The sequence below is a fragment of the Hermetia illucens genome, chromosome 2 (assembly GCF_905115235.1).
Source record: "Hermetia illucens chromosome 2, iHerIll2.2.curated.20191125, whole genome shotgun sequence".
Lineage (NCBI taxonomy): Eukaryota > Metazoa > Arthropoda > Insecta > Diptera > Stratiomyidae > Hermetia > Hermetia illucens.
Genome location: NC_051850.1, coordinates 138,498,514 through 138,514,689, shown reverse-complemented (window position 1 = coordinate 138,514,689; position 16,176 = coordinate 138,498,514). Strand labels below are relative to the sequence as shown.

Sequence of the window (16,176 nt, the reverse complement as noted above, 5' to 3'; positions counted from 1 at the left end):
AGTTAATGCGAAACAGAAGTGCAGATGGACACTTTTCTTGTTTTATTCGAATATAGTTTCAAACTGACTTCTTTCCACTGTTTTTTTTATTAGATACTTATTGTCGACATCGAAGTAATGCAGAACTTAATGATAACAATATGAAAGAAGGAGCAATTTCAAGAGATCAGAATATCATAACATTATTTTTCAAAAAATATAAATTGCTTATAAATTTAAGAAGCTGTTGAAGATCTCTATTAAAGAATTATGTAATTCGTTCGCTATTTTATTAATCTATGCCATTCGAATAAATTTCATATCCCTTCATATTTAAACATAATTCTCTACATTTTGGAATTTAAATTATTTAATTTTATTCCTATTCTATGCCATTCGAATAAATATCTCATTCCTTCATATTTCAGACAACTGAAATAGACTTCGATTTCCGTTCAAAAATGCAATTTCACATCACAAAATAGCTTATTAATTCTTTTGAGGCAAATCGAACAAATCATTTTATATTTCCCGTTGAATTTCGTTCTTCTTCGTCTAAAAGCTGGTTATAATATCAATGATCAACAATTTCTCCGGCCTTGAAAGGCACACAAATAAGTTGCTATCGTTTCCACCTTCACTGTAAATCTCATTCCTCATAATCTCTTGAAAAGCTATTTTACCGTTTCTAATAAGTTACACATATCTGAGAGATCTGGCTGTCTTTCTCTGTCTATATATGAATTAATCTAACTCTAACGGCAACAAATAATGTATAATTATTGTGTTTATAAATAGTGATTTTTTTACTCATTTTTGCAATGATCTATTGAGTGGCTGGGTGAAAGTTGATTCATCAATAAGAATAATAAATCTAAATTTATAAATTAGGTAAGATGCTGTCTATGTACGTGTATGGAGCTAAGCAATTTTGTTGAGCAATTTCTAGCTCAACGCAATTGCAAAGAAAAATTGAGTGGAATGGCTTGTATTGTAGTGCGATAATTGCTACATTTACATTCGGCCTTGAAAGTTCATATTCGTAATTGTACGATTATGGCCGCATTTGACGTCGACAACAATTTTCATCGCGGAATTGCGAGGTGTAACTATCAGCTTTGATTGAGATTTTTCAATATGAATAATATTTGAGGGAGTATAGAAATTCAGATTAGAAAAGACATAGAAATAAGCACAAAAAACTTAAAACAGGCATTGAATTCACCATGCTTTACAGGTTGGCGTGCTACAAGTTGCAGGTGTTTCTATATCATTTTTGCTTACTGTAGATGAACTCAATGTAGTACATTAGTTTCCACAGATAAACTATGACTTCAAGCTTCTTTCTCACATTTATAAATTCATTGCTGTTTTCATCGAAATGCATTCCGAAACATAATTTGCATGATTAGTAAGTTGCTCTTTTACATTCCATTTAATTAGCATTATTCTTTTATAAGTAGCTTCGAAGCAAGCAACTAAAGATTGGTTTTTAAAGATGAAATTTTCAAGATTTCAATTAGCTCTAATTATCAGCACGTATTTCATGCATTTCATTCAGTCACGGCGGGGAAAGGTGCGCACGATATGAAAAATATATGAGAAATGAATTCAGAAGATAGTGGAAAGTTTGTATCCAGTGGGTGTGATAACACTGCTATTTCAGTAGTATCGGTGGCTAAATACAACTATGGACTTCTTAAATAAATCGAAACAGAAACCCGATTCCTCATTAATTTGTTTGTTCTCTCCAATCCGCCAGAAGCACATTGGCATATTAAGTTATTTCTACATCTCCCAACATTATCTAATTCTCAACAACTTTCCTTCAAAAATATATTATATCGTGTTTAAGTACCAACTTTATTCCCAGAAAACTATAATTTCCCGAAAGCATTCGTTATTTGTTACCATTTGAGATAAATTGTGTGGTGATTTTGGCATCACAAAAGTTATATCACATTATAATCACCGAGCGCGATCCAAACATCAATTAATCAGCGCGTCACAACCCAACAGGTAAATGATGATGATATTACTATTTGGATAAGCAATCTTTCGTACTGTCCTTGCCGATGTGATATCACAATGTAGGATATTACTAACCATCACTGAATAAAAATGTAATATAATACATTGTTCGATGCATCACTACCGTCATCACCAGAACGGATAGCAGCTGATTCCCTGTTTTTTCCATGTGTAAATACCCTACTATAGTAATATAATAATATTTGATAATATGGGATGTTGTTAATATAAAATCACATGTACATCATCATAAACGGCGCAACAGCCGGTATCCGGTCTGGGCCTGCCTTAGTAAGGAACTTTAGATACCCCTCGTTTGCGCCGAGGTCCACCAATTCGATATGCCAAAAAGCTGTCTGGCGTCCCGACCTACGCCATCACTCCATCTTAGGCAGGGTCTTCCTCGTCTCCTTTTTCTACCATAGATATGACCCTTATAGACTTTCCGGGCTGGGTCATTCTTATCCATACGGATTAAGTGATCCGCCCACCGCAACCTGTTGAGCCGGATTTTATCCGCAACCAGACGGTCGTGGTATCGCTCATAGATTTCGTCGTTATGTAGGCTACGCGATCGTAGGGGTTCAAAAATGCTTCGAAGGATTTTTCTCTCGAACGCGGCATAAGAGTTCGCAGGTCTCCGAGGAATACATAAGAACTGGCAAGATCATTACCAGGTGCGATGATCTCATGGGGAACGGCTTTGCAGCCAATGACGGTGGAAAAAAGTCAGCGTCTTATGAGAATATAGTCGATTTGCGTTATACTGTTCCCATTATAAAATTTTGGAAGATGTGACAATCGTTTGATGAACCACGTTTTCCAAAGTACAAGGTGATGAGTGTCGTCCGCAAAATCGACTCGCTACCCTCATTGCGCGCTTCAAACCCTTTTCCCAATAGCACTTGTTGCCGCCTGCCTTTTCTTCCAATTGACCATTAAGGTCGCCTGCGATGATGATACAGTCATCAGTAAGCATGCTACACGTCCTTATATCGAGAAGACATGCTTCTCGGCATCAGGTCGACCTATCTGTGGTGTATATGCGGTGAAGGAGTGAATAGTGCAATCAGCTGATATAATAGCATCTGAGATGACACTGCCAACATGGTATTGAAGGTGTGGGCTACCAAAATAAAGAAGCTTATAGCCATTTTCACCGCTTTCGCATTTTATATCGCAGCTTTTGGCGTCAGACCATCAGGTTTCTTAAAGATTGCAGATATGAATTCGCCTTTTCCGCCTTATCTCTTTCCCTGATCCCAACATTTGATTTTTATTTTACTGAGGCTAGTACAAAGGACGTTGGCTCAATCCCTCCACCTTTATCTGTACTTGTAAATAACATGCCACGTCATTTTGTCCATTTAAAATATGTTTCAACACATCTGGAAGATGTTAACAGATAGTAGCTTACCTTTCAATGCTCCCTAGGAATACAATCTAGCGTTAAGTCTTCTACTTGCTTGGAATTTAACATGATGAGCTTTAACATTAGCCCGCCTTTCCTTGGAGCCTGCCAAAGAGACAATTGTCTTGATATTAGATGGCGATACAAGGAACAGTCAGCACTGGATTTATTAAAAGTTTTGTGGGAACCTTATTAAAGTGGATTTATTATCTATTTGTCAGTTAAAGTAGCCAAAAATACCGCAAAAGATTGATGCAAATCTTGCTAATACTACTGATCAAAATCTAAAATTTTAATTTGATATTTTGTTTAAAGACAGATGCTGAAAAGAGCGTTAGAATGTCATTCAGTAAAAAAGAAATATTGAATGCTAAATATCAATTTTTGAAAAAATGACAAGATGAAAGACTGGCGTGGTCAAATTGTCTATATAAGTTTAGTAAGAATAAAATCAATTAAATAGCAAATTTCAAGGTTGGCAATCTATCAATCCACCATTGTAGTTTGTATAATTTGTCCCGGAACTCCAAATCGCTTAATTGAACCTCATGTCAAATTATCGCTTCTTAAGTTGATCTAAATTTTCGCATCAAATTGTACTGTTGTTAATTTTACGACTTAATGATTTCACAGTCATTTTCAAAGAGATTTAAATCTGGTGATCAAGTCATAATCTAGCCAGATAATTCAATCAATAAAATGGTGGTTAGATTTGTGATTCAAGTTGTCAGATGGGTGATTCAAATTGTCGAATAAGAAATTATCTTCGTTTGAATGTTAATGCTTGCACAGAAAGAAGAGATATTAACAATTATTCACAGATCGCTCTGTAAAGAAAGTTAAAGCAACATATTTAAAGCAGCAACATAAGAAGTTGCAGATATTTGTTAGATTATCTGGATTTATCGTTATCGTAATTATAGGCGCAAGTTAATTAACGAAGGTTTGCATACGTTTTTTGGCATTTATTAATGGTCGCTGGCTATCGTTTTTATTCCAGTTTTAGAAGAATACAAGGCCCAGAATTATATTTCTAAATAGATTGGCATTCCAGCACGCAAATGTTCTAAAATTGGCAATTGATCAGACCGCTTGGAAGATTTAACAGCTAGACTATTCGTCGTGTTCAACGATTATAAATAATAGTGTAAATAATTGGGGAATCATGGACTGTAAAATTTACGGTGGTGCTATTCGACACGAAAACATATCCAAAATCAAGCAATAGTAAAAAAGGCGAAATGCGTAGTATTTTGAAGTTTATTCAACATTCCCTTCTTCGACATATAATTTACCCATACTATTATTATGCGTCTCAACGGCAAATGTTGCTCTGTGTCGACTAAGTTGGACAATACATTGCTGAAAGTTTTTCATTACTCTGTCATTCCTTTGGATCCTCGTCCGAAGTTTCACTTTTTTCATTCCTTTCGATCCTTGTCTGAAGCTTTAATTCGGCGGGCTGGGATAGTGTTTCCTGGAATAAACTTTAACTTTAGATCGGAGACTGATCTACATATATTACTGTGAGTTGTTTTACGTAGATTTCAATCTCGGTATCTAGTCGTACGAAAAATGAGCAAACAATCGTGTTAATACTCCAAGAAGGAAGGCAGTGCGACGTTTCCAATGACGTCTTTTTCCTTAATGATATCTAGTGAAAAAATCACCGTTTTGTTCAACTATGTTGGACAACTAAAATAATTTTTGTTGTAATAGGTTTATTTGGGAAAAAACGGCTAAATGTTCTCTAGAAGGACGGTCTCTCAACATCATCACTTTTACACCTGAATAATGTTTGCTAGAGTTTACACGAAGTACCTATTATAATTGAATATGCCGCGAGAGCATTTCTCAATATTTGGTCTTGTTAATTTCTTATGGCAAGTAGGACATTCGGAAAAATTTGTTTATTTTTCAGGTTTGGTTTGGTTTTCAAAGAAATTATTATTTATCTAATTCCTGAAGAACACGATGCCTCTGGCCCTGCGAAATGTCGATCAATTATTTATCAATTATTCTTATTATAATCAATTATTCTTACTTGAACACTTACATCCACAATCAACTTTATGTTCATAAACATCATAAGCAAAAACGATGCGATGTGTAAAAGGCTTTAAGAGCTCTAAAGAGCAGCTTATACTCGATACAGTAGCTGTAAAGCAGGCTCACCAAAAATGAAATAATCTCGATAGCCTCCGTCGATTATAAATTGATTTCTAATCACTTTCGTGGCTAATACCTTAATGTGGCGTTTTCTTTAATTCCTCTGAGAACGAACTGAAGCACGACGTTATCGGAATTTCCACATATGTAGTATTTGAAGATTACTCAGGCTTGAAATCTATCAATGCGACTTCCTTAGCACGCACGGTTTGTCCCATCTTTTGCATGAAATCACGAGTTCCAGGTCAAACATAGCATATTGTCGAAACATACATTATTGAGGATTCGTATCTATTAATTCTACGACATTAAATTGTATGCCAGTAATGAAAGTCAATTGCGCCCCTTGCTGAATATTATCCGCCAGTTCAGTAGAGATGTCGGCATGCAGTTTTAGAGGAATATTGCGTGGAAATACCTATTCTGGGATTATATATCCAAATTGAAGATATAGGATTCGGACAACGTACGCAATTATTACACTTTGGCATATTGCAACTAGCAATACCCGCTGTACCGATTACGGAATCTAAGTCGCTGGGGAAATTGTGGTGGCACCTGGGTCTGATTCTGGAAATTAAGCTTTTCGGGAAAAAAAATCATGGCAATCAACACCTTTGTCATTCCCATTCTTCTATACACTTTCAGTATGATACCTGGAGTGGCACGCATTTAGAGTCTGTCAACAGACGACTAAAGATAATTCTTGAAAAGTTGAGGACAATCTGGGAGGATAAGAGGTGCTTGATTTCAGAACGTTGTACATTGTAGATTCTTTTCCTGAATTTTTCTATGAAAAACCATGGTCTAGCCAATTACATCAGGCTTCCATTATGGTAGATAATAAATTGGCTCTTTGGACTTGAGAGGCAGAAAACGAGATCTAATGTCGAATGTAACCATCTGAATGAGCTTTTTGTTTAGGAATAAATGTATTTTTTATCATAGTTTACTTCCAAATAGTAGAAGCATACTGTCGGTTTGCAAGTAAACACGAAGAAACATATTTTGTACTGAAGCTTCATCAAGATCTTCAGAAAAAACAGATTTAATGAATACAATTATTTCAATTGTTTTCAAGATACTATAATGTAAGCTAGAGAATTAATGATGGCCAAATATAATTTTAGGGTTCGATAATTCTGAATAAAAAGAAAATGAAAGAAATCTGGTTGTGAATGTGATCCAGTGCTATATTCTTACATTCATTAAAATAAATTCAAAAATTCTGAAGAAGTCTTATCTCTATGAAACAATAATATTAAATCTGACTTTGATATATTGTCTACCCTTTAGCAGCCCGTTCAGCGCAGAAAATCGAAGCTATCTACCCTATAACTCAAAATCTGAATTAACAAGACATTAAAATTTCCCCCAGTCACCGAGTACTCATTTAATGTCAGCTAATGGAATACATTTCCCTTTACATGATATCAAATAACAAATTAGCTCAACCTGACAGGCTACTGTCTGAATTATTAACATTACAAGATTTCTGCAATCATTAAATGTAAATGAAATCATACCCCGAACTTTAACATGGATAACAGAGTTAAATTAATTAGTTGAATGGCAAGGCATGGTTCGGCGAATATGATGAATACTGCATAATTTTATATCTAAAACAAGAGGCAGTAGATGTCGGATTTTTCGAAAGCGAACAAAAACACGTCGTCATAATAACATTTCCTGGCTATCCGGAGCCAGTTCACTTTTGAAAATTGCATGTAATTTCATTAAATTAATGACAAATTTGCAAATGCATTCGTTCTGGTTTCATAATACCTTTGACAATAATGACTCGTTATTAGTGTAGCTCAATTGGAAAATATTGAAGAAACACCTAAACTGGAAGTACAGGTCGGAATTCCATATCAACACCGAGGCGAGACTAGAATAATATGTACTATTGTACAATTATTCTAGTCAATTATTCTTTCAGTCCAACGTCTGAATGAACAACCGCCCAAAAATACGCTAGCTGATGCGTCGAATCTCGTGCATCAACAGTGTATCCTCTGTTATGAGCTCCTCTTCTTGGCGTCGGACTTTAGGGGGGTTTAGTCGGATTTAAATTATTAATATGTAATTTTCATCATACATTTCTTACCAGTTCACATTAGTTTTGAATTATCTCGGCCTAATAAACCTCCCTTGAAAGCAAAAATAACTTCGATTTTTATTGCGATGCTAAGGGCTTTCATTGTAAATAAATAATGTTGTAAATAGTTTACCACGTGCTCAAAAAATAACTATAGAAATTTATTTTCCCATTGTAATAGTGAAAGGAAATAAAAGTAATGTTATAAGAACAGTTTTTGGAATTGCAAATGCCGCTTAGGAAAAATGTTCAATATAGACTGCACAAGGCTGTACGGAAGGTCGGTTCAAATGGTGGCAGCGAGATTGTATTGTGATTTGACGTCGGAAACCAGTCGACTCAGCTGTGAATAAGTAACTACGTCAAATCAGGATAATAATCTCGGGCGAGCGCAATGCTGACTCAATTTTCCCTCGGGCTTAATTATAACAAGGATTCCTATAACACCCTAGAGCTCACATTGTTGTTCAATTATAGGAAAAGATACGCAAAAGTTGAACGAAGAGCATTAAATTTTCCTGTCAGTCAAAGTTCAAGTTCGGTGTGCAAGGAATAATCCAAGATGATTGGTTGTTAATACGTAAATGCACAAATAAAATTGTAAATTTAATTTATTGTTTTAAATAATATCGCAAAAGTCCGATACTATTGGTTCATCTTTTTTCTAAACCCTTAATATCATTTAAAAAATAGAATAAAAAAAATGTTGCTCCGCTTTTTCTCCGTCATATCTTCCCGCATTCCACTTAATTACTCTATCCAGTAGAGGTAGTAGAATTCGATTTGCAGGTAATTCGGAGATCTGGAATGTGTTAATGCCGTTAGGTATTTTGCATCGGCTGCAAAAGTTCATCGCATTCAAAATTAAATACTCTCATAAATAAATTTGCTATTTTTCTCTGGAAGACACGACTATAATGCTTAACTGATTGATCTTCTGAAAAAAATCTGCGGACGATATGGCTACGATGTTTTTCCTCATCATCATCAACGGCGCAACAACCGGTATCCGGTCTAGGCCTGCCTTAATAAGGAACTCCAGACATCCCGGTTTTGCGTCGAGGTCCACCAATTCGATATCCGATGTTTTTAGATTAACGAAATTCAACTTTCTTTTGTCACAACTGCTATTTATGTTAACTTAATTTGCTATAAATTTCAAGCTACTTTGTGACTTTTTTGGAGTAGAATTTTTAGTTCTTATAATTTGTTAACTCACTTTTTCTCATTTAAATTTGACTGGAGGAAGAAGAAGGACCATTGTAGATTAAATTCATCCACTGTCTGTGACGCCGGAAATCAAACAGATCAGTTCACTGCTATAAAATTGGTTTCTGAGCAATATTTTCCTATGTTTGGATGTAGGAACGATTTATGACGGGTTTCTTTCCGAATCAATGATACTTCTGATAGAACTCTCTCTGTTCTAACATAAGGCGTTATTATAATATTAATTTTTTGATTAATATGTAATATTTAGAAAAGAAAACAATCCAATATATCGTAAATCAGTTCATCTGCCCCAAAAATTCAAAATCAAGTGCTGACGGAAGCAGATCAAATCGAAATCAATTTGTACATTTGATTTATAAATGGCCACCTGGTTAGCATCATCTTAACATTGGAAAAGAAATTGATTCGATAAAAATGTTTATTAATGGAAGGTAAAATGATGATGTGTGTGGATATTCAGCAAGTCTGACAGATTCTAAGGTTTGCAAATACATAACCTTACGAGTTCAATACTCGATTCATTTTATGTTTGCCTATATTTTTGACATGCAATCAAACCCATTTGCCGGATATTACCTGGGAGCGCAATACTCATATACAGAAGGGTGCAAAAATGAGTCAAGGTTATACGAAAATGAAAAAAGTCCCAATTAAAAAAGTCAAAGGTAAATCAAAGGTAATAATTTTATCGCATACTACTACTATACTAATGAAAATAGATACATGTAAACATCAAAGATCATTGACTTATTTTTGCACCAGGCAAAAATTTCGTGAAACCAAGTATTTTGTCCAATGCTTTTTTGGCAGTTTTATGTAGTTTGGCATTGAAGTGTATAATTTGGAAATCTACACTGTCAAAACATGTTCCTATTCCTCTTGTAGTCTTTTCTAAAGTTGATTGACTCCGTAAGGATGCTCAACATAGACGAAGAGCTGGTACCTAACGTAATCCCCACAACTGGATTTTAATCTGGACTTTTCGAGTTGCTTGAATACTTCAATTTCTTGGTTGCCGATCCATTCCTTTGCGATTTTTTGTCAAAATCTTAGGGTCATTATCATGTTGAAATAGACCTCGCTTTAGACCTCAAATTCCTGTGGAACTTTACCTCGATTCTGTGTGGTACATTTTACGCTATCATATCTTGCTTTGGTAATGACAATTTCTCCGGAATGCTCCTCTTGCGTAGAAGACGCCAGATATATTCCTTGCTAATGCCCTTCTTTGAAATTTTAACGAATATCCCCTTCTTCCTCTCTGTGACAGTTGAAGCTGCAGAAACCCGCAAAACTATCAAAACTGTCTGAACTAAGTGTTGTCAGAGTCCACCTTGGCATTCCGATTCTCCATCCCGATCACAATGTACCCTTTAGTAAGCCTCTCCTGAACTGTGCTATAATTGCTCATAGAAAATATCCTTCCCCACTATTGGTGCATAGCACTGTACAATTGTGATGCTTCTTATCCTGAACCGGAATTCTGCAGTCAAAATGCTGTCAGAAACTAGCACCTCACGATAGCCGTCGGTAACTATCCGACACTGGATTCGCGTCTGCTACGATTTTGCTTTCCAGAGTACAAAAGCCCATTATACTCTAAAAACCAATAATAACTCGAGGTGGTCGGTGTGAGGTCATTCCTCATCCGAGGCGTTATTGACATTACAGTAGGAGTATATTTTCGAAATTTGCAGTTTGTCAGCCCAAAGATTTCTATCACTTCGCCCACTGCCTTTCACGACAAGCTCCATCTCACAAGCCGCACTTTAAAGGTGACACCCGTTACGAATTGTTTGCAGAAAAAGTGTAATAAAGTGACAAAGTGCGCCATAGTTCTATATATTTAACAATGCGCCTTAGCTTTTAAGAAGTTTCGGGAAACCTACACCTCTAAAGTGCTTCGCGTGATGCAATCATACATGTTGCAGAAATCACTTCCGCTTTCTAATACACATCGTTATCGGTATCTGATTCGCATACTGAATATAATTCTTTTTTTGCTTACCTTCATTTACCTTCATTTTTGACCAAACTAACCTCCTCTCTTTAGTCTCTTAATCGGGCATACTGAAATCGATATGATCACTTTTTTTCCTAACCAGTTCTTATATCTTATGTTATCTTGTATCTTAGAGCCCCAAACTGCATAACTGCTTTCAACGCTTTTCAATTGTCTCCTACTGTATTTTAAACCTTTCTTCTCGGAAATTTCCATTTTTTTAATCACGACTTCAACTTAAACGCGTCAGATCTTGCACTTCTAAAATGACTTAATCTCTTTACATAACATTTTTTTTCCTCTGATAGCACTTGAGTGCGTAATTTGGCCTGTGACCACTCATGAATTGCTAGGTACATATAGGTGCATTGTCGGTTCTACAACTAAGTGCTCTTGTGTTTAAAGTTGTTATAGATAGGTTCAACGCCACCAAGAGACCATATTGCCATTCTGTAAGAGGTACTAAATTCAGTAAGTGCTTATTTTGATTTTTCAACGGCTTTCAAATATTTGGAAAGTCAGTGGTTGAATTACATCCTGCACTGCAAATAGTGTATACATAGTAAAAAATAATGTTCAAAGTAACAAATAAAAACTCAATTGGTCTACACTAACCAGAACTTAAAGCAAATAAGCAAAAAGTTTCGAAATTGCAATTCTGTTCCCTTTTCCAACTAACATTGAGTAAAAAATCAATTCGGATCAAGTGCATACATGACAACTCAAAATATTGATAATTTGTGGGTAAACTTTCCTATGACCTTGGAAACTTATGTAATCGTCTACATTTAGTCTATAATCTCGCTTATTCATTACTCTGAATATCTGACTAAAAAGTAGTAATCGCTTATCGCAATCCAAAATATCGCACTATAATTTTTATCACAACCTCATTGTGATATCACATTATGCGCTCCAAGCGAACCGCAAATATCATTTCGTTCACGTTGAATTTCCTGAATTACATTTATAGATTCTTTATCGAAGCCTAAAAAGTGCATGATATTTTAATGTCATTGGCACATATTCTTCCATCGTTGGTGTCGGTATGATATGGTTAATCTATTCACCCGTCAGATATTCTATATTTAGATATGCATAGATGAACGTTACATCGCTAAGACTTTAGTTTGGATTATATTCACGATTCAGTGAATCATACATGTGTGGCAATGAACCATTTCTTTGCGGTGGTGAATATAAAGTTGCACTGTTTTGTCTCATTTCTTTGTATTTTCTTTTATGGTTTTCTCATTGCCGCGAATGCGGTAAATGCGAATGTTGCGCTTATATTTTCTTCATATTTGTCAGATGATTTGCAGAAAAATATATTTTGATGGATTGTGGTATGGATGATATTTGTGTTGGCTAAGTAACTTTACAGATAAGTGCGAAAATATCAAGTATTAATAAAATTTATGGAACGCTTTGTAAGATTTGCATAAAATATCTTTTCTACTAACAATTCCCTCAAAATATAGATGAATTTTGAACATTAATTTCCTCTTGTAGGAGGAATGTTTGTTATCTAAGCATTGGTTCCTTTGAATTAATATCAATTGAATTTTTTTGCTTGATTCTGTGGGAGATAAATTTCCCTGTTTAATGTCTTTCATTTTTGTTATCGGTCAATGAATCTTTGAATTTTATTTTTTCTTCTTCGCTCATTCTGAGTGTCGAATATTATCAAAAATTTCGATTTTAGCTATTTTCTTTTCCGTGATTTCATAAACTTATCTTATACCTTAAAAAGGAAAAGATAGTTACATCTTTGTGGGGAGGTTTTTCAAAATTATTACAATATTTGTTAAAAACTACATTTTTCTCAAGGCATGTAATTGAAAGATATTCCTAATGCCATTGGAATTATTGGAATGCGCTAAACTAACTGTTGATTTCAAAGGTTACATAACTTGAATATTTTCGTCTTAATACTTTGACTGTTTAACTAAAAACTGTATATATCTTTTTTCTAGTAGCATCGCGAGATAGGGACGAGAAATTACGTTTGATTAAAGAACGCCAAAATGAGGAAAGACAAAGAAAAATTGAAGAGCTCAAAGCTCAAGCAGAGGCAGCTCAAAAATATCGTGAACAAAAAGAAGAGGAAAGAAAACGTAAAATTGAAGAGTTAAGAAATCGCGAAACTGATAGAAGACTTCAGGTTGAGGAACGTAAAAAGGCAATTATGGAGGCAGAACGAGAAAGACGTGAATATATTGTAAGAAGAAATCAGGTAAACGACTTTTTCCCATATTATTTGTCCTAAAAAAGATCGTGCAAAATGATGTTTTGAATTTATCATATTAGGAACGTGACGCTAAACTTGATAATAAAAGGCGAAATGAGAGAAGTTCTGTATACGCATTTGGCTCGTCTACACCTCGATTACTTGACCCTGCAGAACTTGGTACTCTTTCGCAAAGTACTTATTGGGGACATAGAAGGTGATTTATAAATTTCGAATACTAACATTTATGAGATTTTATGGCAAAAATCATAGCGACTGCTATTGAGATGTTCAAATACTATTTCAAAGCGTATTTAATATTTATAATCAAAAAACTTATAAACTTTTGAATTCAGATCAACTTCAATAACAAATGTCGCTTACACTGGTGCTCCTTTATCACGACGTAGCTCTGAACGAGAGCTGGCCGATGGTTCAAAGAAGCGTGCAACATCAGCCGGCGGAATAGACAGGCAAAATGAAGGTAATTTTTCCCATACTTTTCTCTCAAATTTACAAAGGGTTAACATATTTTTGTTGAGCTTTTTATTTATTGAATTTTTCCCTATATATTAAGTTATTATATTCCAGCTAGTTACATAACAACTTTTTAGTCTTAATGTTTAATTTCCTGTTATATATATAAAATCAATGTTGTTAATTTTAAAATAATATTTTTCTCTATACTTGTAAAGGCCTATTATATATACATAAAAGACAAACATAAATTTACTATACTTTATGCACGCACTATTCTCCCTCCTATATTAGATCGACGATTTAAATCCACATCAATGTATGAGGTGTTTAATTGGGGCTATTTAAACGATGAGCCACCAAAAAGATTAAATTTATCATTTGCTGCAACAGAAATTAATATTGACGGACCGACGAAATATACAAATATAAGAAATAATACTAAGGGTGAGGGCAATTTAAAGAAAAAGAAAACAATTAACACAAAACTTACATGCATACATACTCATATTAACTTACATAAAATATTGATACATTAATATATGAAATGAATGCATGACCACCATTAATAATATGAGAAAAAATAATTGTGACTGTGCATGTCCTACCTATTTTTTGGTTTGTTTTCCATTTGGTCTTAAGTTTTCGTGATTTTTGTGAAAATAATTTACGCTATAAAGCCTTGTATAGTGTTTTCGTCGTCTTTGAAAGTATCATCGTTCATTGGAAAAGTAACGATTTATATTAAAGTGAAATTCTTGAATAGAATGCACGTAAATTTGATGGTTATTATGAAGTCAATCAAATAAATTATCTCATATAATAATTCATTAACATCGGCTCTCATAACTGGTTCCAAGTTGACTATTACTTCCTCAACATGGCAACGGTTGCAGCAATTAACCCACAATTAATATTGGAACACCGGAAGACAATAGTTTTAATTATTTCTCGTATTTATCCTAATCTGAAGCGAGATGTGTTATTGTGAAGATATCAATTATATATTTAAAAGTTGATGCGATAAACGTACGGGTAAAAATTGAACTTTTGGATCAGTATGAACGGCGATCCATTTGTATTTTTGTGTTTGCCCTGCAGCTGTAGACTTATTACTTGCACAACTTTTGTTGCCATTTATATTAACCCAAATTAAATTTCAATATCCATGAAATCTTGTCGATTGACGTTGTTCTGCTGAAAATTGAGCTTTATTCCATTATAATTTTCACCCCGTAGATTCTCTCGGTCGTTTTACTCTGTCTCCTTGATTATGAATTTGGTATAGAAAGTATCGACAAGACACGTTTCTCATGTAGCCAAATACAAGGAGTGATTTGGATGGTCGAATTTCGCATTTTATCTCCATCTCCCGTTACGCTACGAACAATACAAAGTGTGTGCATTACATCCATTATACTGTAAATATCACCCATGGTTTTAAAGGCGATTCATCGGCCAATTTCACATTGATTATAATTATGCAATTATGATTAATAAAATGGAATTCGATTCAACTCTAGATATATACCTTGTCAAAAAGTCTTAAAAGATGAAATAAAATCCCATTTGCCCGAAAGTAGTTTTCCATGGTGTACTTATGAGACAATAAACGCAATTTGAGTAATTTGCACGGAAATAATGTTTTAACTTTTTCAGTATGTACAGAATATTCTATTTTTTAAATAACAGACAATACATGCCTTACTGAAAATCCGAGTTTTCTAGATGGCGATTTGCCTTTGTGTACATTAGCTACCCACTGCAGTTCGTAAATATTGATATGGATGCATGCGTTGCACCTATATCAACAAAAGCATTCCTCCTTCATGGGGCTTGAAATTCCTCTAAAAACTCGGCGTTTGACAGCATTGATTACCTGCTCTATCATACCTTGCTACTATAACACAGGAGCTGACCAAACATTGTTTTGTATATATTTAATTTTGATGTGTAAATTTTTTTATTTTGGCAATTCGAGGTAAAAAGTTTTGTTTAAGCATGATCCGTCTTGATTTTGTGCATTTCGTTGCTGCTCTTTGTAATCATTGCCCCTAGCTATACGAAATTATCGACACTTTTATGAAGTCAATAAATAACGTTTACAGGGATTATTTCAAGAAAAAAGTATGGAAGTAATTCTTAAATTTGGTCGCAAGTAGCTCAAATTTTCTAACCCCTAAATCGCGTTACTTTTTAGCTGATATATGGCGCCATCAACATCTATGTGGGACATAATGCGTCAGTTACATCTATATACCTGCCATCCTGGCCTATTATTTGTAATGTGCTTCAGATCCTTCCAAGATTAATCAAGAAGCTTTTACTCTTTCTAAATTGTTCTGCGCCAAGTATTTCTTGGGCGATCATGTAATGATGGTATCGGCCTTTCGCAATTGTGATCTACCCACTGCTACTTCTGCCATCTGATCAAAATATTCATGAATATCTAATCCGTACGCCGAAGAAGTTCTTGTTTGTTATTGTCTCAGAGAGGAAGGAATATTCTGATGATTCGACATAAACACGGGTTGATCCTGTTG

The 16,176-nt window shown here is 34.6% G+C and overlaps 1 protein-coding gene across 13 annotated transcripts in view; it reads left to right on the top strand.

Annotated features, from left to right (window-relative positions):
- Positions 1 to 16,176, top strand: part of LOC119648323 (ensconsin) — a 108,279-nt gene that overhangs the window by 65,591 nt on the left and 26,512 nt on the right. For 7 of the 13 annotated variants that reach the window (XR_005249039.1, XM_038050008.1, XM_038050013.1 and 4 more), the window contains 4 exons: positions 12,903 to 13,162; positions 13,237 to 13,373; positions 13,513 to 13,640; positions 13,928 to 14,080. Coding sequence is in view for 12 of the 13 variants with exons in the window: in XM_038050008.1 (XP_037905936.1) it covers positions 12,903 to 13,162; positions 13,237 to 13,373; positions 13,513 to 13,640; positions 13,928 to 14,080 (678 nt within the window). In the remaining variant the exon portion in view is untranslated. The remainder of the gene's footprint in view (positions 1 to 12,902; positions 13,163 to 13,236; positions 13,374 to 13,512; positions 13,641 to 13,927; positions 14,081 to 16,176) is intronic. The other 6 variants (XM_038050009.1, XM_038050006.1, XM_038050011.1 and 3 more) reach the window with 2 other exon arrangements.